At 42.0% G+C, this 25,778-nt stretch overlaps 2 protein-coding genes across 3 annotated transcripts; one reads left to right on the top strand and one right to left on the bottom strand.

Annotated features, from left to right (window-relative positions):
- Nucleotides 1-1,561: 1,561 nt before the first annotated feature.
- On the top strand, nt 1,562-9,378 carry ncl (nucleolin). Of its 2 annotated transcripts, none has more exons than XM_079157407.1 (16): nt 1,562-1,693; nt 2,725-2,826; nt 2,915-3,032; nt 3,580-3,681; nt 4,106-4,300; nt 4,540-4,674; nt 4,845-4,931; nt 5,104-5,227; nt 5,531-5,667; nt 6,048-6,174; nt 6,453-6,592; nt 6,992-7,121; nt 7,423-7,562; nt 7,790-7,916; nt 8,135-8,439; nt 8,595-9,378. In XM_079157407.1, the coding sequence occupies exons 1-16, from the start codon at nt 1,676-1,678 to the stop codon at nt 8,657-8,659; spliced, it is 2,052 nt and encodes a 683-aa protein (XP_079013533.1). In that variant the 5' UTR covers nt 1,562-1,675; the 3' UTR covers nt 8,660-9,378. The 2 variants fall into 2 exon arrangements, with proteins under 2 accessions (XP_079013533.1, XP_079013534.1); XM_079157408.1 differs by having other exon boundaries at nt 8,135-8,478.
- A 5,214-nt stretch (nt 9,379-14,592) lies between these two features.
- Nucleotides 14,593-20,019, bottom strand: b3gnt7 (UDP-GlcNAc:betaGal beta-1,3-N-acetylglucosaminyltransferase 7; the record flags this gene model as incomplete). The annotated part of the gene is made up of 2 exons (XM_079157901.1): nt 14,593-16,569; nt 19,982-20,019. 2 exons carry the CDS (start codon nt 20,017-20,019, stop codon nt 15,315-15,317), a joined length of 1,293 nt encoding a protein of 430 aa, XP_079014027.1. The 3' UTR covers nt 14,593-15,314.
- Nucleotides 20,020-25,778: the final 5,759 nt, after the last annotated feature.

Here is a 25,778-nt window from a genome sequence, read left to right as displayed (position 1 = left end):
TCCCCTGGGAATCAGTTGAGTTTCAGACGCTGTTGGCTACATCATGTAGTACACACACAGTGCTTCAAAGGAAGACCGCGTGGTATCATCAAAGGTTCTAGAACAGCTAAGGGTCTTGTGGTGAGATGTTTTTTCATCTGCCATGGTGAAGAGTGAACTTTCAATATTTACATTGATGCCCATGTACTCTAGAAAGATGAGAAGTCCTTCAAGAGCTCAAATATAAATTTGAACATCTTCAATTCCATGACAGCTTGGCAAACTCCATCTGCTGGAGAAGATTGAGGGGTACATTCAAAAGCTCCAGAACCGCAACTAAACAGACTTGGGGTTTTGTCAACTAGGCCTACTTCAATGTTTCTCCGTCCTTATTATTCTTGACTGATATCAGACATAATTGTCGAACTCGGTGGAGAAGGCAAATTCAAAGGTCTGGACCCAATATCCATTCTGTAGCCCACATTTGTTATATCTTAGTTTCTTTATTTATCATTATTATAATAATGATGATCTTTTGATGGTGTATAAGCATTAATACCACAAATTAATAGCCCTGAATTTGAAATATACTTCTTATTACCTTAGCTTTTATTTATTTTTTTAAAGTACTTAAACTAGCAAAAGCAGAAGTACTCCTTACGAAAGTCATACAGGCTGTTTCTATTTCTGATGCATTAACGTAGAGGCAGATGTCATTGATCGTGGTCGAGCTGGGACTCTTCAACCTACATTATACAGTTAAGTAGTTTAGGCTAACCTTTACCAATGTGAAATCTTAATCTGCAAAGCAACTGGTAACTGTATGGCAAATCAATGTAGTAGAGCAAGTTAATCTCCTGTTAAATAAACTAACGTTATTGACAAGAAGCAAACCTATAGCTACAGAATGCCATACAGCAGCATCAAATTGAAGTACCCGAGTATTAGGCTGGGTTACCTCAAATTGGTAAAGTAGCCCAACGTTATCCGAGTAAATAAAGTTGCGGTGAACTGCTCGATGCAACTGGTGTTCCGCATGGCGGGCTCCATGTGGTTGATCGGTGATGGCAACTGGCCCAGACCACGTGGCTCACATAAACAGCTGCATGGGACATACAGATGCTTTGTACTGTGTTGCCCGCACAGTCTATGGTGGCCATACAACATATTTACCTGTACCATTTATGAAATAGTCGACCATTTATTTCTCTAAACATTTAAAGTTAATAATAAAGTTAATAAAGTACAAAGTAAAAAAATACCTTTATACTGTATCCCTTTAAATTCAGCGTGACATAGGCCTACTGTCTTCATATACAAACATTACTTTATAGATGCTTTAGCAACAACACATTGCCAAAGTGGTTGTTTAGGTATTTCAGGTATGTAGCCTATTCATAGGTACCATTAAAACTGGTTTACCTCTGTGTTAATACATGTTGTGGGCTGTCTGTGGAAGCGATGCGCGGGCACGATGCAAATGCTCTACCCGTTGATTGGTGGAAACAGTCATGTGATCAGGTCGCCGCGAACGCGCAGAGCAGGAGAGTAACGAGCGCGGCTTCCACTTCTCTGTCTTTCCTGCCCAATGTTCCACCGAGTAGGCTGAGCCACGTGTATGCGATAGCAATTTCGTTACTTGTTTCCAAACGTCCAGTTCTTTGTGTTTCATTGAAACACACAACAGCGCAGCACCATGGTGAAACTAGCAAAGGTAAGACCAAGTGGCGCACATTTGACTGTTTAAAGTGTTTTGCATTTGTGATCGAAAGCTCTGTTGTTACGCGTGAGGCCTTTGCGAATAAGTTGCTGCGTTTCTGTGAAAAACGGAAATGACACCGGGGGGAAATGTCTCGCTGCTATTGCATTATATCGAGTAGTTACATCGTCAATGAAAGAGACAGTTTGGTCGAAAATGCACGGTGAAATTGAAAGCTATCTAAACATTTCATCTAGTCCGAGATCGGCCATGTTTGTACCCATCTTTTGGTTTTGTGGCCTTGCCTGCTAACCGTTAACGCTACCGAGTACTCAAAATGGCATTCATGCGCGTTCTCGATTTTAAGCATAGATTTTAAGAGATGCGTAGAATACCTATTTAATGTTAAAGCGCAAATGTTGGGCAACTAATATCAACATTTACTAATTATTTGAAGATGTGAAATGTATGTACCGACCTAGCTAACGTGTAGTGAATTAGCGCTAGCGTGTTGTTTTAATAGTCTAAATGCAGAGCCGTAGCGCTAGTTTATTTCCGTCGACTTGTCGGCTCGACGGATAACTTGTGGGTCACCTTGCTTTAGTTAACATAAACCGTTATGAATTTACGTGTATTGCTTTTCCTCGTGCAGTCGTTTTTCTTTATCTGCTCAGCATGTGCTTAAGAGCCTGTCTCGAAAAGGCACAATTAGCCAACATGCTAGCAGCCCGACCGCCTGAGCTCCACGTGGGTTGTGCGCCTGCTCGGTGTGACACACGAGGTGAAAAAAAAACAGATTACCGCCCAGACATGTGGCCATTACTAAACGCGGCTCGTGTTTTACCCACGCAAATCATTTTTACAGTGATTTAAATAATTCGTTTTAGCGTTAACTTTGCAACCGTTGGTGTAAACTCCCAATGTTACTCAGCACGCGGAGACCGGATATACGGGGTTTATCTTATGCTAAATCTGTGATTTGACTAGTACAATCAAATTTGTGATTTGTTTTTTACGGTGATTTTTTTTTTCCCCTCTTGTTTCAGGCAGCCAACAAGCAGGCAACTCAGAAGAAAAAAGCCCCCCCACCCCCAAAAGAAGTGGAGGAGGAATCTAGTGAAGAGGAGAGCAGTGAGGGGGAGGAAGAGGTACATTTCATTTTAATTTGTAATGTTCTTTACATGTGAAGTAATAATAAAAAAAGGTAGATTTCATAAATGTTGTTTTTTATTCCAGACTCCGCCCCCTAAAGCGGTAAAGAAAGCCACTCCAGCTAAAGCTACCCCGGTAGTTAAAAATGGTGCTGCTGCCAAAAAAGCAGAAAGTGAGGAGGAGGAGGAGGAGGATGAATCAGGTAAGCATCAGAATTCAAAGCACACTGTTGGGATGTTTAGAGATTTATAAAAATGATCCATTGAGAAGCTGTTCTGGCACTTTGATTGTACAGTACAATATTCCTCAGAAGCAGCCTGTATGCGTCACACGAGTCGGCTGAAATTTACATTTTTCAGCGTACAGAAAATAAATAAAAGCTATAAATCAACATTTTCGGTTAGATAATGTATTTGTGTGGGCTGTCTAAATGATGGTGTTGGTTCACAAAAATCTCCACTAATTGTTAATGGTGGGTAGTTACAATCTCATAATACAGTTAATTAATATTTATTCCAGTGGAAACTACAATATCATGTCTGTAGAGTATTGGTCAACTCTCTGAGCTTGATCTAGTACTCCAGCTTATTATAGCTACACAGACAATGCTATGAATGTGTATGCCCTCATATTCAAGATGAGCACCGTGAGACCCATATTCAAAGTACGGTGTAGAGATGTGAAAGCGCATCTCACATTTCCCCTACTTCATCACGCTAACAGCACTGTTATGCTTTGTCAACCAACAGAGTCTGAAGAGGAAGCTCCCCCACCAAAAAAGACCCCTGCAAAGGGTAAACCCGCACCAGCCAAGGCAGCTCCTGCAGAGGAGTCTGATGATGAGGAAGATGGTAGGACCTTAAATGTTGTATTGCTGGTGTTCTTTGTAACACTTATTTATTTGTAATGCCTTTCAAGATTTGTTCTCTGAAGCTAAATCTTAATGCACCAGTTGATTATATAATTGGGTTGAATAATTCCATTTGGTATACTAAATATTATATATTCTACCACACCCTCCATTTCTTGACACGCATGTGGCTGCTCGGTGCTCGTGAGTGTAATGTACGGAGGAACAATAAATGCAATGCTATGTCTTCGGTACCGGTGTGTGTTATCGTCTGCCGGTTCTATCCTCAATCGCTGTAACATTCTGGCCTTTGTGGCTTTTGGTGGAATTTAAAGAGATTGTCTCTGTAGATTAAAATTATTTACCATGCACTCCCCCCCTTTTTATTGTGTGAAAATTCATGATTCGTGTGTGTATTTGTCTAGATGAATCTGAAGAAGAGGCCCCACCACCCAAGAAAGGAGCTAAACCTGCTGCCAAGGCCCCAGTGAAGGCTAAACCTGCAGAGTCCTCTGATGAAGATGAGTCCGAAGAAGAGGCCCCACCTCCCAAGAAGGGCGCACCAGCCAAAAAAGCTGCAAAGGCTGCCAAGGAGGAGTCTGAAGACGATGAAGAAGATGGTTAGAAAACCCCTTAAACTACCTTCCTTTTGAGTTTATCTGAATTGTTAGAGATACTAAGTCAATGTGGACTTCTTGACTTGTGTGCTGCAGTCATATATGATGATCAACAAGGGACTTAATACTGATTTTGTATGATGTCACCTTTATTATGAATCTGATGTTGGCAGGTGGTCAGCGGTTGAATTTGGTCCCATTGACTCTGATAATAACTCTAAACAATGCTTGTGCTTCTCCAGAGTCTGAGGAAGAGATGGACACCACTCCCGCTCCAGCAAAGGCAAAGAAAGCAGGCATGGTCAAGGCCAAGGAAGACTCTGAGGAGGAGGAAGATGATGATGAGGAAGACGACGAGGATGATGAGGAAGATGATGGTGAGTTTTGGAGATGAAAAAGTGGTTCACTCGCCACGTTTTGGCCCTATCATTCTAAATGACACTCAATTTAATACACATGTAAACCCCCAGAGTATCATCTGTTTGAAGGCGCATTTAATTTTTAAGTAATGTCTGAATTTAACATTTTGCAACACTTGTGTCTTCAGATTCCCTAGCGACTCCTGCAAAGAGGAAGGCAGAGGGCAAGAAGGACACGCCTGCTGCCAAGAAAGCAAAGGCAGCAGAGGGCGAAGGTAGGAATGAAGCTCTGACCCATCAATCAAATGTAACATTTCATCATGATGATCAACAACGGACTTAATACTGATGTCTGATGTCACCTTTATTATTCTGAGTCCGTCTGGCATAATTGGTACTGTTCAATGCAAAATATGAAACTTAATGGTAATTTTTCTCATTTATTAGGGTTCTCTCTGTTTGTTGGGAACTTGAACTCCAACAAAGACTTTGATGAAATCAAAGATTCCCTCAGGAAATTCTTCACCAAGAACAGCCTTGAGGTCGCTGATGTCCGGTTGGGTGGATCCAAGTAAGCGATCAATGAAACAATAGATCATCAGTACTAGTTTGTAATACACAGAGGTGTTTGTGGAATATCTAAACTCAGGGTTTAGTTAAATTGAGTGCTTACATATTCTCAAGTTATGTCATTGTAAATTGAATACCGTTGTGTTTTTTGCCTTCTGGTAGATTTTCTTTTCACATTGCAGACTTTGATATATTCTCAAACTGGAATCTTTGTGTAGCTGCAACTCAATACATTGTTTTAAACATTGCTTTAATCTCTTTTTTGTCTAATGACTAATGGTTCTTGCATGACTTGCTTCAACAGGAAATTTGGTTATGTGGAATTTTCATGTGAGGAGGACATTCAGAAGGCACTGGAGCTCAACGGCAAGAAGGTCATGGGTCAGGAGTTGAAGTTGGACCGGGCCCGAAGCAAGGACAGCTCACAGGAGGGCAAGAAAGGTAAAAGAAACGGCTTTCATCAGCTGGTGTGTGTGTATAGGAAAGTCAACCTGGGGTGTTTCCAGGCAGTCGACTTGAGAAATTTCTACATTTACACTTAAATTGCCACAAGCACCTCCATTTCTTGGCACACACGTGGTTGTCCAGTACTCGTGTGTGAAATGTACGGAGGAAAAATAAATGCAATGCTATGTCTTCGGTACCGGTGTGTGTTATCGTCTGCCGGTTCTATCCTCAATCGCTGCAACATTCTTACATTTACCTTGAACATCCAAATTGTGTATTCTATCAAGATAAATCTGAACTTTGGGAAATTAATAATTTTTCAGAATATTGAGAGGAAGCCGTCCCAATACTGACATTGCCATTTGTTCCCACAGAGAGGGATGCACGGACACTGTTTGTGAAGAACCTTCCCTTCTCCGCTACCGTCGATGACTTGAAGGAAGTCTTTGAAGATGCCGTAGACGTCAGGTTACCACCAGGCCAGAACGGTTCAAATAGAGGGTAAGAAGAAGCCAGCTGTTAATAGAGAAGTTAACGTTAGTCTGGAAGGTGTTGCTAGGGAGAATATATAAGGAACACAAAGCTCCTCGTGAGTCCTAGAAGCTAACCTTCCATGAACCGTGAAGGAAACTGACTTACCCATATCATCACAATTACAAAGGCATCGCCAACGTGTCTGGCTTTTGTTACCCAGTACACAAACCTGCCATTCATCACCAGCACTCAGCATGTCTCCTTATCGTGTTCTCGAGAAGTAATTTATTTTTCCCTTTTGACAGCATTGCCTACATCGAGTTCAAATCTGAGGCCGAAGCCGAGAAGATGCTGGAGGAGGCTCAGGGAGCTGACGTACAGGGGAGGTCCATCATGGTCGACTATGTTGGAGATAAGAGCCAGAAAGGGGGAGCCATGGGACCAGGTAAGCTCCATAGACATCTTTTAAAGCTATGTATGAACATATCATTGGGATGAATAATTCCATTTAGTATACTACCAGTTACATTTGAAGAATATTGTAACACACCCTCCATTTCTTGGCACACACGTGGTTGCTCAGTACTCGTGTGTGAAATGTACGGAGGAAAAATAAATGCAATGCTATGTCTTCGGTACCGGTGTGTGTTATCGTCTGCCGGTTCTATCCTCAATCGCTGTAACATTCTGGCCTTTTTATGGCTTTTGGTGGAATTTAAAAGAGATTATGCAATAGTTGCTGTGATTAGAGCTGCATGTTTATAGTAGGGAATGAGAAGCAACGCCTGAATTAAGTGTTTCGTACTCATCTCACTGGTCTCCTGTCCTCCTCCTGTCCCTGTAGCATCGGCAGCAGCCAGCAAAACACTGGTGGTGAATAATCTCTCCTTCACGGCCACAGAGGAAGCTCTACAAGCCACATTTGAGAAGGCCGTCTCCATTAGGATTCCACAGAGAGATGGCAGACCTAAAGGGTGAGTGTTTGTAATGTGTGCAAGGAGGACTTTTCATCTATAGACTCTCAAACTGCGACACCTTCTCATGAGCTCCTCTTAATCTTACCCGTGATTTTGAATGGATTCGCACGAGAAGCAGAGTCAATGTACAGTGATAAAAGGCTCACCCTCTAATTAGGGTGTTGCTTATGTCTATTGTGCAACAAGAAGAATTTGGGAATCATATAACGCTGCCATTTTGTCTTTGGGCTGTGTGGTCATATTGCAACACCCAGTTCGGTGTGTTTACTCTCTCCTAATGGCATGCATCTTTTCTTAGTTTTGCTTTTGTAGAGTTTGAGACCACAGAGGAGGCTAAGGATGCTCTGGAGAACCTCAACAACACAGATATTGAAGGGCGGTCGATCCGACTGGAGTACAGTCAGAACAGTGGCAGAGACGGTGGCAGAGGAAACTCAGGTAGGTCTACAAATGCTACCATGTGCATCTGAACTGTGGTCTGTGTTGGGATATCCCAAAAAGAAACGGGTGTGTCAACATGAACCCCCGAAGTTCTGTGACGGTGAAGATGGTCAAGTCCTGATCTGGTCTTCCCATGAGACTTAAGCTTGTAGAATTTGTATTTGTCCAGATTATGATCATTGTGGTGGATCAACTTGTCTTAATCATATCCTCTTTACAACCAGGTCCAACAAAAACCCTCTTCGTCAAGGGTCTCTCTGAGGACACAACAGATCATACCCTCAAGGATGCGTTCGAGGGCGCCGCAGCAGCCAGAATAGTCACAGACAGAGAAACAGGGTCATCAAAAGGGTGAGTTTGTAGAATTGTAAATGTTCCCTCCCGCTCTTTAACTGTGATTTACCCTACTTCTCATTTGAATTCGATCCTAGATAGTTTGATGATTTGATCTGAGTATTTAAACCATCACTTTTGGTTTGTTTAACATTTTAGCTGTGTTGGTCAGAAATCTTTTTTAATAGTTTACATGTTGAAGTATACTAAGCCCTATCCTTCTGCCTCCTTTGCAGCTTTGGCTTTGTGGACTTTCACAATGAGGATGACTGCAAGGCAGCCAAGGAGGCGATGGAGGAAGGCGAGATCGATGGCAGGAAGGTGACCCTGGACTACGCCAAGCCCAAGGGTGAAGGCGGCTTCCGCGGAGGTCGCGGCGGCGGTGGATTTGGCGGCGGCGGCCGTGGTGGCAGAGGAGGTTTTGGTGGTGGTCGTGGTGGCGGCGGCGGCTTCGGCGGAGGTTTCGGCGGTCGCGGCGGTGGCAGAGGAAGAGGAGGCCCCCGTGGAGGCGGCGGTGGACGTGGACGCGGTGGCTTCGGAGGTAATGGACATTAAATCAAAGGACACCAGCTAATGTTTGGTCAGTTGCTAAATTATTTATTTTGAAGTTTCATAATCGCTACCGTAGCAAAAGTGAAGATGTTAGTTGAAGATGCCGAACAGTAAACTAAGTTGCTTGCCGCTGTATCATTTCAGGTGGAAGAGGTGGCGGTGGATTTGGAGCCAAACCCCAGGGGAAGAAGATTAAGTTTGATGACTAAATCATTGGTCTGTTTTACTTTTTTGAATGGACTCTGGTTTCATCACTTTTCAGAGCTTTTGGACATTCCAGAAAGCGTCATTGATATATATTTAACTGTTAATGGGCATTTTAGCCCTTTATTTAGACCCTCAAACCTTCCCCATCCTTGTGTGCCAGAATGGTACTTTTGACCTTCTCAGCTCGAGAGCTTTGTGTGAGTACTGAATGTCCCGAATGCAAACCTGCACCTCTCGCCCTCATTATCTTACTTGTTTTTCCGAAGGAGTAAAATGGAACGGGTCTGGCAAACAAGTTTGCTGTGAAAAATACGCTTGTTTTTGTCAGATACATTGTGTAAATTTAAACAGTTTGTATGATTTCATTTTACCTTTTGTAAAAAAAAAAAGAAAAACCGAAAGATTCACTTGTATCCATATGTTGTTTTTATTTTGTCATTTAGTTTGCTTTAGTTGCCATGTTTTTCTGTAATGTGCAAAGCAGATTTTGATAGCAGAATTGAGTCAGTGGTCAAGAGTTGGGTGTTAAGAAAATGGCAAAGATGTTCTGTCATGTTTGTTTGGTGGGGCACAGTAAGTGTCTGAGTCAGAGGATGAAAAACCTCTCGTCTATGTAACATAAAATATTTGTAGTGCATTGACTAATTTTTTTTTTTTTTTTCTTCCCGATCTGAGAATCTCCAGATTTTCACGTGATTAAATAAAACCTTGTAGGTGGTGATTTTTAAACGCCTGTCCTCATTCAATGCTTCAGAGGTGCAATAAGTATGAGCAGGGTCTCGCCAGCTTTAAATACCTGTGAATGTGGACGTTTCTACAGCAAATGCAATGCAACATAACATCACTGCAATAAATTCTATTTTCAAGACTATGAACTTGTTGATTCAACTCCAAATTATGGAGACTGATGGTGCTGTTACATTGTATTGCATTATGTTGAAAGGTGATTATAAAGATGCTCGCTGAAATGAATGAGAACAGAAGTTATTGTAAGATTTGTTTATATAAATGGAAGGGGTTATAATGAGCCTAAAATACTTGTGTACAAGCAACAATGACGGCTGAAATGTAATCTCTACGGTTTGCTTTGGTTCATGAATCATCGATGATGCAGCACTTTATACTGGCTGAAAATGGCTGGCAGGACAAATCCACTGTCTTCCACAAGGTGGCAGTGTCCATTAGGTATCCATTTGTAATGTCAGACGATCAGAGTTCTCTACATGGAACACTGCACATTGAGTATATGGATGCAAGTGATGCCAAATCATGTCCAACTACTTGAGTACTTAAAATGACTTACTGTAAATTCTGGTGGCTAGTAGCTCGTAGCTGGAAACAAAAGTTAAAGCGGACGAGTTTGAGAATCTTTAGAAACGTCTTTCTTCACCCCCACTGCTTCTGTGATGCTGCTGAGCGTGCTATAAAGCCTCTCGGTATGATTTTACATTTTGGTAGTTTAAGAGCGAATTTCCAAAGCGGATCAAAATCTGCTTTACTGGTTGAGTATCCTGAGGAATAAAACACATTTAACTGCAGTTTCTATAGCTGCCTGCACAGTGCTGAGCGTATCCAGAGGGAGATGGATGCACATCGACCAACCGCAAATACATCCAATCAGCATATATTTACTGGCACGGTGGTGAAAAAGATGTGTATATATTCTCAATGTGCAATGTCTATATACAGGTTAAACTGGTACTGTAAAATCTTAGTCTTAATCTTGTATTCCTGATCAAAAACAACAGGCCTTAGTGTGACTATCGGAGCTGCTGGGCAGGTCTCTCGTCAGTGACACTACCAGACGGGGGGGTCAGCAGTATGCTGTCATCCCTCGGTCCTAGTAGCTGAACGGGGATCTTTGTTCGTGAAGGTGCCTGGGCAGGAGGCACTGATGATGGCACCACTGAATACCTCCATTTAGAGAGTTGTTGCCACCGGCCTTGCACAGTGACAAGAGGTCATGTCAGCTGTTTGGTGTGACCTGTGTGCTTTCTCTTCTATCGCTGAGTTCACCTTTTGAGTGCCGTTTTGTTCAGCTCATCTCCATTTCATAATGCGTTATAGTTTCTGTCCTGTTTCTTCTTCTTTTCCCTATTTAACATATCTAGCTGCAATTGTCTAATTGTAATTCATAGTGACCATATTAAGGAGAAGCGCTGTTAAAAGAAGCTTTTTTTTCAGCATAATAGAAGCTGTGGGAGATTATACGATGGAGGTAATGATGCAGCAAATTTACCACCTTTTGGCTAATGTCAAACCGCATGAAACTTGATTTAATGAAGCTTTGACGCTAAGTCACCCGGGCACTGCGAGGAGGAAAGGGGACAAAGACTGATGCTTTCTCATTTGTTTAGTAGCTGATCTAAATAGGACCCTCTTTACATGCGAGTATACAGCTCAGAGTCCTCACAATGGATCTTTGTTAAGTACATGGTGTCCTATAGCACAGATGTACGACGACGTCGCCTTGGCCTCTCTTCCAGTGTAATGCGGGGAGTCGGGGACTGCACTCTCTTTATCAGCTGAGTTGATATGCACATAATTCATCTGCTTTACTGTTACCAAATGTATGTAATAGAGGACAACATGCTGTGAGCTGTGACAGTGAGCTTAGGTTCATCGTTTCCAGAGAGTAACGCCTGCGTAAACTCATTATTGCTGTCGATACACCCTTACAAACACTTCGATTGTTTCCAGCATCCCCATTCTTGCAGATGGGGACGAAATAGTGGAAGTTAAATCAAAAAGGGCCCTTTATGTAGCCTCGTGCCAGTATTTTAATCTCAAACAAGCCTTACAATGGAAGTTGTTTGCAAAATATATTGTTGAATACCATGGAATCTGACTTTTACAGACACATTTGCATAGTGTCGCCACCAGTGATGACATCAGTTTTGGCCAATGAGATGTATTACTTTACTGTGCTGACTGAATGTTTCAGTATGAGGAAGTCACATGTAAACATAGCCGACATTTACATGCATTTCACTGTTAGATGGTGACATCTTATAGCAGCTCGCCATGCAGGTGAGCTATTGGTTGTCACATGGTATACACACCTTCTGGCAGACTGCGGAAACGCGGGCACAGTTAGCCTGTCTTTTTGCTAAGCTAAGCTAACCAGCTGCTGGCTCCAACTACAGATGTACTTTAAAGACATGACAGCGGTATCAACCATAACTCACAAGATAACAAATAAACGTGCTTTCCCAAAATGTCGAACGATCCTTTGAAGTGGGTGAAGGTGTTTCCCCCGTTTCAAGTCATTGTGCTAAGCTGACCTAAGAGGCTGCTTGCTGTAGCTTCCAATTTAGCAAACAGAAAGAGTGATGTCCATCTCATCATCTTACTCTCGGCAAGAAAGTGAACAAGTGTATTTCTTAAAATGTCAAACTCTTCCTTTAACTGCAGCATGGGGGTATTAGGATTGTTTTCAAGCATTCTACTGTATATTGGTCACAACCTTATTATTCATTTGTAGTGAACGATATCAGTTTCTGCTCAGCCTCTCATACGCCATTTTCTACTGTTTGTTTACTTCTGCAAGCTGAGTTTTTTTTCAAAATGATTGCTGTTTTTGCATGTTTTTGCATGCTTTGCCTAAATGAGGTGTTCTGTGATGCCTGAGCCGATAGAGAAGCTCTCGTCAGTAGCCTGTAAGCTGAGGAATGTTCTTCTTAATTTCAACATGGCCAATGATGGGAACGGGCTGCTCCAGAGGCCTTTGAAGAAAATAGAGGGCTAGTGTGAAAGCCTGCAGCTCCTTCCAGCCGGCCCCTTTGACCACGCTGACATCAAAAGCTTCCTCCAATTAGTGTCGGCAAACAATCAGCTCCTGGTCTGCAGGCCGGTTGGAAAGCTGGGTGTGGGCTCACATTCAGTCAAATATCCTCACTAGAGTGGGACATTTACACTAGATGACAGTACATTTTGGCTGGTGGTTGACAAGTTAATTCTTCCAGCCACATAGTCAAGTGTTTTTCAGGCTGGGAAAATAAAATCAGAATTCACCTGTGACAGTACAGCAACAATTGTGTGTCCTTTAATGTAACTGTGTGTTACTGGCACATCTTTTGGCTGTGGGTTTCAGGTTCCTCTCTACTTACAGGTTTTCCAGACAGAGCTTTGAGGAAGTGGGTGAGACAAACACACACACACACACACACACATACAGTACACGCTTGATCACTGACTTGAGTTGAAATCAAACCTTTTTTTTTTTTAATGAGTTTAACTACAGTGGCACCACACTCGCTGTTAACTGACATTCATAGTGCACAATATCTGGGAAGAATGTCCTTTTATCAAACAAACAAAAAGTTCTTAAGCTGCCACAATCCAATTTCAAAATAAAAGTTTATTTTGGTTCCTTCTCAGAAGGGAAACCCCCGTTTCTTTGAAGAATTCACTTCCACCAATAAATGACTTATCACCCCAAATTCCACACCCTTATGTCGCCAGTATCTTTACCCCCAGGACCCATAAAAACAGAGGACTTTTGAACCAATTGGCTTACAGCTGCTAATAAAACAAGTACCCGATTGCTTAGTATTGCTTCTGCCCCTTCTGATTAATTAAACTCTCTGCAACGTTAAACCTCAATAGAAACGTAATCTTTGTCAGTGCACGATGTCGCCCACCACACTGGTGAATGAACGCTGCAATAATAGAGATGATGAAGCACATTTTCTTAGATAGGTTCCATATCACTTGTTCATTGTGTTTAACGCAGGACAGATTAACGACATTAATCTTCTTAAACTATGCTTCTGTGTTGAAAATTGCACCCCTCATGGAACACAATATTCAGAGAAGTTCCAGTTTCTATACGGTTTTCTTGTTTTTGTCCAGGAAGAGATTGTGAAGAACAACAGAAAGGTATTTGTTTTGCCCCTCTTTGTCTTTTTGGGGGCCAATTTAAAGCTCTAAACAATATCTTCACTGTTCACCTGGCAGTATCAGTCTGAGCAGTTTTGCTTGGTATACTTAACATAAACAGTGTGAGATGTCACACCGAGTCGGGAGCATGTACAGTTCCTTTCTGAATTTGAGGACAAAATAGACTGTGGGTTGAAAAAAAAATATTTCCCATACCCAAAATAAAAGATTTTTTGGAAGAAGTTGTGTGACATTTCTTTTGAGTTTGCACCAAAAAGGATAACTTTCTAATGCAGCAGCCTTTTATATTAAAACATTGTAGGAATTACGGAAGTGACCGCTCTTTAACTTCTTCTCACAGGCAGAGAGAGAACACCGGACACACTTGTGGCTTAAGTTGCTGAACATTGATAAAATGAACATTATGTGTCTTGTTTTGAGTACACCATTATTACCGTATGACTGTTTCAGCATATTATGTTTTCTTGACTGCTTAGTTGCGTAACTGATAACCATGTTAACACTGGACAACTATTGTTGGAACACCTGATGTGGATTTTCACATAGATGTTTCGATGCTGATAACGCCAAACACAAAAGCAACCGATCCAGGACAGATTTTCAAAGACAAATGCACTGTCAAGAATTTTATTTACAAATGACATTGGATGTACATTTTGATTTTCATATATTTACATTACCTCAACATAATCACCACCCGCTACACCCACAACATTCAGCTATATAATCATTGAACATCCCATTAATATGTTCACCTGACGCTTTCAATTAAATACCCCCATCCCACATGTGCCCCCTTTTATTGGGGATTAAATTAACATGTCATATACTCGTACCAGCAATAGTTTTAATTCACAGTGTCATTGTAAACCCTCTACCGAACCCACGTCAAGTACATCAGCACATTCAAATCCACAGACAGCAAACATGTAATGAGTGTTTTTTTCCCAGTAGTGTAGGAGCGGTCGATGTCCAGATCAAGTCAGTCACCCCCCCCCCCCCCCCCCCCCCCCCCCCCCCCAAAAGAAGGCCTCTACGTAACAAAAGTGATTCAAATCGTGCTTCCATGTACTGCATATGAAGATAATGGTTACACTTAGAGTAGAATCGGTGACCAGTGATGAAATCTAAATCTTTTTTTGGCCCATATCAATGAGGTAGAGAGAGTTGTTTCATTCTCTTACTCCATGTGAGGCCACTGCAGCATGACATACTGCTCCAAGTGAAGGCAATGTGTAATGTGTAAAACTATGTAACACATAGTACAAACCCAAAATGGAGGCTAGGCAGCATGTGCAGCGGCTATTGAACCCAACACTTCGGTGCACCAAGTAACAGGAACGGCCCTTTTATTTTCAAAATGAAACCAAACCAAAAATAATTTCCCTCCAATTTAAATGCACATTATGCTCCTTACATAAATGCATATTCATGGTTGCTAATGATCCCCATAATAATTGTGTACCCTACATTTTTGAAGTGTATTCACATTAATGGTCTCCTTATCGTTGTTGTCTCTGAATCTGCGTGCTGACAGTGTGAGTTCTTCAAAATGACAATATAAATACACAATTCTACAACTTTTACAAACTCTGTATAATTTACTTGACTTTTGAGGAAACTCTTCCAAAAATTGTGTTACTGCACAGAAACAGCAACATGTACATTATTGTCTATGGTCCCTCTCCACATAAAGGAGGGTTTACTGGGCCTCTCGTGCATCCTAGTATCCACAGAGGCACAGCTCAGCTCAAGCTATAGGATCTCCACTTTCTGCGAGCAGACAAGGTCACTGTTGACCAGATTCCACATGTGCATGAGGTCCGACGGGAGCAGCTTGTGCACCACAATCATGCTCTTAAACAAACAAGGTTCTCGGTTCAACTTACTGCTCTTATTTTTCACCAAGCCAAACGTCTTAAAGGCGTTGTGTTTTACAGGAGTGACCTGAAGCACCTCCAGACACATGCCCAAGAAGACGTCATCGATGGGGTAGAGCTCCAGGGTGTCTGCCACCAAGTGAAGCCTCCTAGCCAGGGTCCCGTCCATCAGAAAACCCCCTCCACCGGCATATGGAGGGTAGTGTGTCTTCTGATATAGAGCCTGGGGGATGTAGTATTTGTTCTCCTTTTTACGAATGGGCTTAGCCTTGAAAATCACATCCCCCACAAACAGGTTCGTTGCACTGTTGCTGCCTTCTAGAAACTCAAAGATGTTCTCCACGCTGACAAAGACGTCATCGTCCCCCTTGAAGACAAAGCGTACACTGGGGCAGTACGTGTGGAACCACTTGAGGAAGTGAGTCTCCTTAAGTGTGAGGTTGAAAAAGCTATCCAGGAAGTCCCACTGGAGGATATCCCTGTAGATGTAGTCCTCGTACTCCACTAGCTTCTGGTGGTGCACTCTCTCTGCCACACTGGAGGGTTTACCAAGAAGGAAGAGGAGCTTTATCTTTTTGCCGTCAACCACCTGCTCTTTGCCCCAGGTTTTTCGGATGACCTCCCTTCGGTCATGCTGGGTGGCCACAGATTTTATTACCATGAGCAAATATACATCCCCTGTGCACTTCTCTGGGTGGTTGAGGAGCATGGGAAAGTAGCGGCAGTGTCGATAAAGCATGAACTGCTTGAAATTGTCCTCCAGGCCTGCGAACCATTCCTGACTTGAGAAGTTGAGGTTGGCGCTACAGTTGGAGCTGGTTACATCCCAGGTTCTGGCTCTGCTGTCCTCAGTGATCCTGGGCTCCTGCCTCTTGGCCCGGGCTTTAGGCACCGGCTGGCGTTTGCTAGCCTTCCAGAAGCTTTGTATCTCCAGGCTCGGTTGACCTTTGCCTTCCGAAGCAGCTCCATGCTCCGCTCCCCCGGAGGCTTCCATGCGAGCCAGCCTCTCAAGTTCGAAGGGAGCCCCCATATTGATACTTCCTCTATGGACAACAGTCAGGGCCACCACAGCCAGGAAGAACATGACACTCGCCCTCTTGTACACCCTCCAGCGATCTCTGTTGTTCTTCCTGGGGAACGACAAATATCACAGATGCCAGTCAGATTCAGCAAATTCAATTATCAAACTGAAATACCTACTGATAGACAGAAAGCTAAATATGAAAGCGTATTAATATCATGTTGGACCATTTTGATGAAGTTCATATACATTTAGAAGTAATTTAGTTTGTCAAACAATTAACTCTGCCAGACATTGAAACATGGGATCAAACATTAGTAAAGGAAGTGATTTTGTTCATCGATTTTTTTTTTCATCTCTAAACAAATATAACTGCAATAGGTTTCGGAGTAAGAATGACACGCCAGATAAAACACCAGAATGTTGTTATTTTCAGTGGATATGCATCTGTCTCAAAGAGTTGGAACAATAAATTGTTAAAACTAAATCAATAAAAAAGGTATAAAAATATAGAGGACATTTAAAAAAAATGAAAAACAAGACTTGCTGTTTCATGTACAGCCAGTAAAGCAAAGAGGGAAAGATTGTCATGACATATAGGTTCCCACACGTTAACATGATATATATATATTTGCTGTTCTTAGTATAGCCACTGCAAAGCAATAGGAAAGGTTGACATTGTACTATGATCACTGTGTGCTTTCCCTATAGCTCTTTTTTTGCATGCACCCCATGCACTGTGTTACATAATAAGACAGTCAAATGTGAATGTTACCTCCTTACATGTTGTAATGGCCTTACTATCGTTTGCTCTAAAACAAATGACACGCAGCAGAGGTATTGTCCCCCTTAGTTTTTGATGTGAAGTATCACTTGTCACTTTCCATCAAACCAGTGTCACTTCTGGGAGAATATGTGGAAGTTACTTAGAACGCGTATAGGAACCCCTGGAGCTTCTCACATTTCTAACGTGTCATGTCAGGACCCCAGAGACACTCCCCGGGGGCCAAGAAGGAGAGCCGCCCCCCCCAAAAAAATAACTAAAAACAAGATAAATCCTGACTAATTCTGGAACCACATTAACGGCTCATTATTCTGTTCTTTACTCCTTCTACTTCTTTTTTTGTGTTGTCTTTAATTGAGGTAAAATAGCGCTCACTTAATGTACAGACGCACTTTTCTTAAAATCTGAGTGACTTCAGGAGTTTTAAGATTTGTAGTTAGCGATCCAAGAGAGGATGGACTCTGAAATAAGCATGCTGTGAAATTGTTAATTAATCTTGCCTACAATGAAGAAGACGCCACTTACATTTTCTCGTGTGATTTCGATGATCTGAGACTGTTACTTGGAGACAATAAACCAACCAAAAAAAACACGATTATGGAGCCCGGAATTGCTTGAGTTTTATGTCGCTTCGGCTGTTGGACACATTGATAAAAAAGTCCTTTCCATCGAAAAAGTCTTGTTGAAATGTTGATAGAGAGGAGCAGAGAGCGTCTGTGTCTGCTGATGCAGATGTGCGCGGTGTGGTCTGTGCTGCTGAGCGCTGCCCTCAACTCCTGCTGAAGTCCGGCTTGTTAAAGGCAAGGCTGCAGTTACGCAGAGATCACATACACGTACAGGATGTGGCGAGGAGCGAATAGGGAGGAAACAAACAAAGGATTTAGTACACATGCACGGTGCTGCTTCATTTACGATGCCCCATGACAGAGTCAACATTGCATTTCTTTAGTTTCTCCTGCATCAGTAGAAGCCGGATTTTTCCGTCTCAGTGGGATTATTATGCATCCTGGATCATTGGTTTGGTGACATTTATGAGTAAGCGCAGCATTGAGGTGGATCTATTTTGAACCACGTTATATAGAGCTAATAGTTTATTCTATAACAATGTACCATATTGTAAAATATTCTGCAATTACAGCTGTCGGAAAACTGCAGAAATCAATAAATCAACAATTTAACTTAAAACTCATAAGATAAGAGAAAACTTTGTTATTTCCATTCAGTGTGCCAGAGGTGAATAAAGACCTTTATAAGAACCAGCATTTAAAAAAAGAAAAGAAGATATATCCAGAGATGGGCAAAAAAATGATACAAAATACCCCTCAAATAAATTATTTAAATAAAATACAAGATACTGGTGCCAGAAAATACATGTATTTTGTATTTAAAATATAGGAAATACTTTTTTCTGGATTTTCTGTTTTCTCACAATTTGGTATAGCCGAGCATTCAGGTTTGGGCTATATAATGTACACAAAGCTCTGGTGAACCCCACAAAAAGGAAGAACAGTCACAGGATGTCAGTGTAACTAAGCAAAGCTATTAAAAGACAACAACTTGATTGATTATGTATATATATATATATTTTTTTTTATTAATGGGACTTAACAGCCCATAAACCTTGGCTTTGTATCAACAAGAAAATATTCATCACATATGACATACAAGCTCCCAATCTCCCTCTTCCTATAGCTAGCTACTCGACTGATAAGTTAACTTGCTAAACACTGGCTATGCACTAGCCTAGACAGCATGCTAGCGTTGATATAGCGTGATATTATAACCATCACCATATATATACAATAGGCTATGTAGCCAGACCCAGACATAAATTATACATCAAGCTAGTTGACATCTGTCACACTCAGATCAAATATTTAACTTGACAGACAATCCGTTGAACTTGAAGATCTGAAGACTGAACTCGTGAACTGTTTTTTGATTCGTGGAGAAAGTATTTTAAATACAAAATCACTCCACTCTGAAGTATTTTGTTACAAATTCCGTTAGATTTTTTATCGGCCCTATCAAATACAAATTACAAAATACTCAAAAGTAATTGAAATACGTATTTCAAATACAAGTAATAGAAATACTGCCCATCTCTGGATATATCCATGTACTGTAAGTTTCCTGTGAACATGGAAGTTCAAACAGAAAATATTTGACGAGTTGGGAATGAGAATGTGTAGCAGCAGCAGACATACAGTGGGGGCCAAAACAGAGCAAAAAAAGAAGAGGTATTCGGGTAACGTTCCTTTGTGTGTCTTGGATGTGTGAGTAGACAGTTGTTTGCTACCACGTTCGCCGTACAAAACGATATAAGCAGGGATATGGTGATGGTTTGTCATCTTCAAGTGGCCCCGGTTTGACTGATACAGCTTTAAGTAAAGGTAAAGATATGAAGTGACCAAGAAGTGAATAACATAATAACACCTCAAATGAAAAAGTCTTATTTCAATGTGTTTTACAAATGAATCGGACACACTATAGGAATACAGCATTAAAATAAACAATAAGGAAGGAATGGTGTCAAAAGTATGTAACTGCACAATGGAAACTTAAGGAAGTGGAATTGTGAAATTTCTCAGGCTTATAAAAAACGTTGGCCAGGAACAGCCTAAATAACTAACAGAGCCACAATGATTCACTTAACTATTAGTGATATTGTTATACTGCGGGCTTTCCGGTATGCTACTGACGTCAGCAAGAGGTCCTGGTGTTAAGGAGCAAACACCATGGGTCTTTATCAGCTCCCCGGCCTTTCGCAGACATTGCGTAACAAAGGATTTCAAATACTTGACGACCTACAGAAGTGACATGTCATTTGATGTAACACTTTTATAGCCACGCTGTTGGAGACAGTTGTCAAGACAAGTTTCGGGCTTTTGTTGAATGCATTCCTGGAACTTGACTTAAAGATCTTATCTACATTTACTGAAAATCAAAACCAAGACTAAGTTTAGCTATCTCTTAAATTATACAATCTGAGAAATCGCACCAAAATATGAGTATTGCACTGTAAACAAATATTGTTGATGTTTGATTTTCACTCTTGTGGTCTCTCAGACGTGCAAACAAATGAGGACTGGTGATGGGTGAATTGCGGATTGCACAGCTGTCACCACCACAAACACACTTAACCCTTGTTGTGGCAAACTGTACTCGTGCACCTCTTTATGGTCTGGGGAAAGAACAACACAATGTCTCTCTGTGTTTCAAAACAGGGTTTTTTCCAATCCGAACACAGCTGCGATCCAACTTTTCTCCTTCCTCTCCTTCTCTCTCCATTTCCTGGATCCAACCAGCCATCCTTCTCAGGGCCATGTGCATCCTGTTGCCTGCTGGCGGTGTTTTTTCCCGTTTTGGTTGTTTTTTTCTCTCTCTGTGGATTCAGGCTCTGCAAGTGCTGCAGAGCAGTGAGGTGGTGATGGATACCACGGTCCCTCATCTTTCCCCTGGCTAGAAAGGCAGCGTTTGTCACTGATGTCTAACAGAGGCATCCACCAAGGAAAACTGAGTCCTAAGAGCACAGCGAGTCAATTTCACATGTGGCTGGTGTCAGGATATGACCAAGTAACTGCAGTGTTGTTGATTTTCATGTAAAAGTTTCAATTTCTCTTCTATAACTTGAGCTTCCTTGACAAATGTCAAAACTCCATGATATTACAGTTTTCAACTGCAACTGCATTGCTTCCCCAGAGCATTCTTTTTTTAATCACAATAAATGACCTAGAAAACGTTTGCAGAGTTGGGAAATCTTTATCGTCAACAGGTGAAATTACACAATATGACCCACCCATGTCCTTCCCTGAGTCACTCCACCTTGATAATGAATAATCAACTGCCCCCTTTCACCTTTTGGTGTGGTTTAAGCAAGTATGAGGAAGTCAATGTGGGCCGGAGGGTTAGGGGTGGTAAGACAAATAGATTGTTACAAAGAAACGGAAAAACCTTGCCGCTTCTTCTGGCTCAGAGGAAGTCTGTGCTAATCCTTTGTTGGGTTTAACACACCTGGGGGACTTGGGTGAAGATTACCTTTTGGTCTGCCCGACTGTCAAGAGCCTGACTGGGATGAAGGAGCCTCAGAAAGTTCACGTGTCCCTCCTCCTGTAGATAAGTGAGGGGCCCTGGCTGCTAACTCCGCAGTCACCATGAAAGAATTTACTGCTGGGGAAGAAGACGTGGCTTGAGGGGATCTTTTTCTTCCCCCTCGCTCTTTTCCACTCAGCCGTCAACCACGGATGTTCGTCTCTGAAAAGGCCGATAGAACAAAGGCGATGTGATAAGGCTGTGTTATGAATGTCCCTGTCAGCTTTGGCTATAGGTAAACACCAGCCCCCTCTTTAAACAACCAGAGGCCCCTGTGGGTTAAAAAAACAAACTTTAATAAGGCCATCAGCACCTAGCTACAAAAGGCATTCTGAAATACACCTTATCACTCAAAAATTTAATTAATGAATGCAGAATTCTTGCTGATTTTGCCAACTATAGTTGTTCCTGGCTTTGGACGTGCTGACACACCTTAGTTAGTTTCAAATACGTTACCCTTAGGTAAAGTCACAAGAAAGATATGAATGATTTACTTGATGCTATTTTGGGAAACCTGGTGTGTTCACTCTGTGATTGGTATCCTGCAGCGTCAAAACAATTTGAGAAATTGACCAAATAATCTTAACTCCCATTTGCTCACTATAGTATAGACTAGAGCTCATTTCTCGGGGTCCAAATCAGCAGAGGTCGTTTTGTCAATTTCTGTTTGTATGAACTATCAAGCCTATAGCCTTAACCCTAGTCTGGTGTCCTCTTCGTTTCCTTGTAAGCTCACTACTGCTACCTGAGGCTGGAAGGCTGAAAACACCTGCAGGAACCTGACGGTTGGTGAGAACCGCAGTTGAAGCGAAGATGCTCAACAACAAAGACGACGCATCAGCAGCTCTGCCAATGGTTTGAAATGGTATACACTTCCTGTCCCCTAAGCTGCGTGTTCGCCTACCCCCGTCCCCCCACCTTGTCTGAAAAAATGCCATTTTGGTGTCAGAATGTTCAGAGGATTATGTGGCTTATGAAACATATTTACTTCGGTGGCTATGGGGCAAAAGAATCAATCATAATATGTGTTACTTCTCCCATTTTGAGTTAATAGACTCCAGGACCTGCAGCTACTATCTTATGGGGCGCGGCAGTGGTATAATCCATGTGACACAGATACAGAAAACTGACAGCGCCGTCTCCTTTCTGAATGGTCTCTGAGTTGAGTTTAGATTATTAACGGTTGTTTTCAATTGAGAGAATCAACTGCCACGCTTAATTCTCGAAATGTTAGCGTCGTCACAGACAATAAACCCTCGGTGCATGCAGGAAGTCCCAGAGGAAAGCAACCAGCGTGGCTTGCTGTTAAACCGATGCAGCTGTCATCTGTGACAGTGATTAATCTGTTATCCCCTTCCTGTTCAAGAATCAACAGCCGGACATTTACTGTTTCCCATAAAGCCATAAAGCACAAACATAAAGCACAAACCCACAGTTCAGGTTTGTTGGAGTGTGTGCACACGGAAAAAGTGTACGCGCATTCATGCTAAGAGTTAATGGATAGTTTGTGAGGACATTCCTGAGAAGGTCAAAAATGTAAAAGGTGAATTCCAAATAGGCTTTAGTCCTTGGTCTGTTTGATGAGAACCCTCTTTAACTTTGATATTTGGATATCACATCCAAAGCTCTGACAAGAATGCCTTCTGTCGATACGTAATGATGTCTTTTTAATGAACCTGGGAGGAAAGACACACAGCTTCAAGTGTTTACGACAAAAGGGAAGCTGTTGGGGTCACCTCTATCTATCCGTTCAAAAGGACCAGTCAAGAGGAAACCGGAGGATCAGGAGACAGAGACGCTGAAACGCTGTCATTTGTCGGTTGGCGTCACCTTTTTTATCAGTGGAGCACATGGCTGTCTGCTGATAAACAAATCTGAAATGGGTGCCATTGATCCTGATGACAGTTAGGACTCTTCAGTAGAGGATGCTCCTGTTGTTGAAGATTTGAGCGTCTTCAAAAAAATTAGTTTTGTAGCTTTGGTCAACATTATATGAGCACATTTTCTCACCAGATTATTTGTAGAGATAAAAGGATGTGTTCAGTTTTCTCAACATAGCTTTAAAGGAAATGCAGAACAAGGTCCTAAACAAGTCTCCAGGTCACTGAAACACTTTTTTACAAGTAAAGTCAAAGTGGAAGGTTGAATTATTACATAATCTTGCTGTTTTGGGTCAAAATTGTCCCATTGCATTTGTTGATAATGCAAATTGAAATCCACTTTTGTTTGCAATTTCAAATTTGTTTCAGATTTGTTTGTCTGACAGCACAGGGTGCTCATTCTAATGAACTCTGCTGTAAAGCCGTGAGGTGGGCAGTTGCTTCCTCAGATGAGTAAATTGGTATGAGGACCAAAGGGAGTGATTGTCGAAACTACAAAGACCCAGGTTTTAAAAAGCAGAAATAAAGAAACCCAAATGACGTGAACATCTTCATTGTGTTCCTGGATACTCATTGCCAGTTTTACCTGCAAGAGCTGGCACCCATTAAACCATGTTCCTTCAACTCAATTTGTAGCTGTTCAATATGACAGATTTGTTACGGATTAAATTGATTAAAGACATTCATTTAGGAATATGCAACATATGAGCACAAAATGACAAGGCTCCCCCTTCAAGACAGGCTCTCAAGATGCGGTAACAAGCAAGGACCCTGTAAAATGCCCTTACCATGTCAACTTTCAATCAAATTAACCAAAAGACAAAAAGGAACCTGGGACCTTTCAGGGCTCTTGGAGTTCTAGGATCATGTGGCACAGTTGCCGACTCTGCCCTGTTTATAATCCAGCCTTGATAACGATACAATTGCTTTACAAGCTCGACAAGCCTTTTGAAGCTGAAATGGTATATCAGATCCGCCATGGGGTTGAACTGTGTTTCCCTGCACTCGCTGGAAATATCTTCATCTTATAAAAGCCATCGTAAACTGTTTGATGATTTTCCATATCTGTAAGCCCCATCCCGAGTCATTATCCACATTTTGTTTTGATAGATTGCAGCAGCTTCCTCTCTGTCGCCGTTACAGCTGGACAGCAGCGGCGTGGCTGGAGCTCAGGGTTACACGGCCACCTGGCTACAAGTGCGTCACTCCTCATGTGCGGCCTGTTTCCTCGCATTGTGCTGCTGCTCACCGGCAACGTCCACAGTATTAATCGCTGAACATGTCATGCCTCAGGGGTCCACACGTGAAAGTTAGAAAGACAAGCGATACATCAATCCCGCAGCCTTTACATATATCTGTGTGTTATTAAGTAAAGTCACTGAATGGGTGTTAACATCTTAATCACAGGAACTTAACTTGTAGTTACTCGTGATATACAGTATGTCTTTTAGTAGGGCATCTGTTTGAAGACGGTCTTTTTACACAGCAGACATTTGGACTTGTCATAACAGGAAAAGCACAGGTGTTACTAATGACATTAACGGTTTAACATTAAGCCATTCAAGTGTCGCAGTAAGTCATGACAGTGTGACAGGGATTCAGCATGCACAATACCAGGAGCCTGCAGCTCAGTGGAATTTGTCTATCATTAATTTAATTATTTGCACCTGTGCGTATCCTGTTTTTTTTTTTGAGGGTCAGCACTGATGTCACCCATAGGGGGGAAGGTTGACTCGTAATCAGTCACTTGGTCACCTGGGGGAACACCAGGAGGGCAACAGTCAATGTGTTGAGTTATACCTTGCCAAGACGTGGACAAAGAGGGAATTGACTGATTCGTTGTTTTGGACTGTGTAAAAATGTGTCTACTTTGCAAACCACCCTTTCACTCACTCGGTCGCACGCACATTTGCTCGCTCGCACGCACGCACACACACACACACACACACACACACACACACACACACTTTCACTGCCTGTTTTGAGAGAGGAGGGCAGAAGATGGCTTTCCCTCTAAACAACAGGATCACTAAATTAAGTCCGGTTGTGACAAGTAGCAGGGGTCTTTTGGAGTGCATTTTGTCAATGCTAGTGTGATGAACAGAAGACAGCGTCTAGAAGATCTTTTTTGAAAGAGCGTGAAACACGGATGAACTCTATTCTATTCCATTTTTTGCTTTTTTACACACCTTTCTCATTCCTTCCTTTCCTTTTTATCAGTGATTGCATACCTGAAAGCAGAGAGGGAAAGTTGCTGCCAGCAATGTCACGTCACCATCGATCATTATTCTTAATCATTCCACACAAGTCTTTAACTACATAGCATTTGTGTGCTGAGAATGAACAGCAAGTTTGATTTTATGCTTTACACAGATCCAACAGTTTACAAAACCTTGAACGGTTTGAATTTATACGATTACTTTTCCAGCCTTGTCACCGGTGAAGGATCTTTGCTGTCCATATCCTCTATGAACTCTCCGTTGCCCCATGAGAAACTAAACCTTTCTGTCAAAGCAGCCGATGGGTTAAGTAAGAGAATGCTGGTGTAAACTGACCGCAAGC

This window comes from Pholis gunnellus, assembly GCF_910591455.1.
Source record: "Pholis gunnellus genome assembly, chromosome: 4".
In the NCBI taxonomy this organism is placed as follows: Eukaryota; Metazoa; Chordata; class Actinopteri; order Perciformes; family Pholidae; genus Pholis; species Pholis gunnellus.
The sequence above is the reverse complement of the archived record's forward strand: the minus strand, read 5'-3'. Positions and strand labels throughout refer to the sequence as shown.

Bases quoted from the DNA above. Each gene is read 5' to 3' on its own strand.
- ncl (XM_079157407.1), top strand. The intron at 6,593-6,991 runs GTAAGCTCCATA...CTGTCCCTGTAG, and splicing joins AGGGGGAGCCATGGGACCAG to CATCGGCAGCAGCCAGCAAA. The intron at 7,563-7,789 runs GTAGGTCTACAA...CTTTACAACCAG, and splicing joins CGGTGGCAGAGGAAACTCAG to GTCCAACAAAAACCCTCTTC.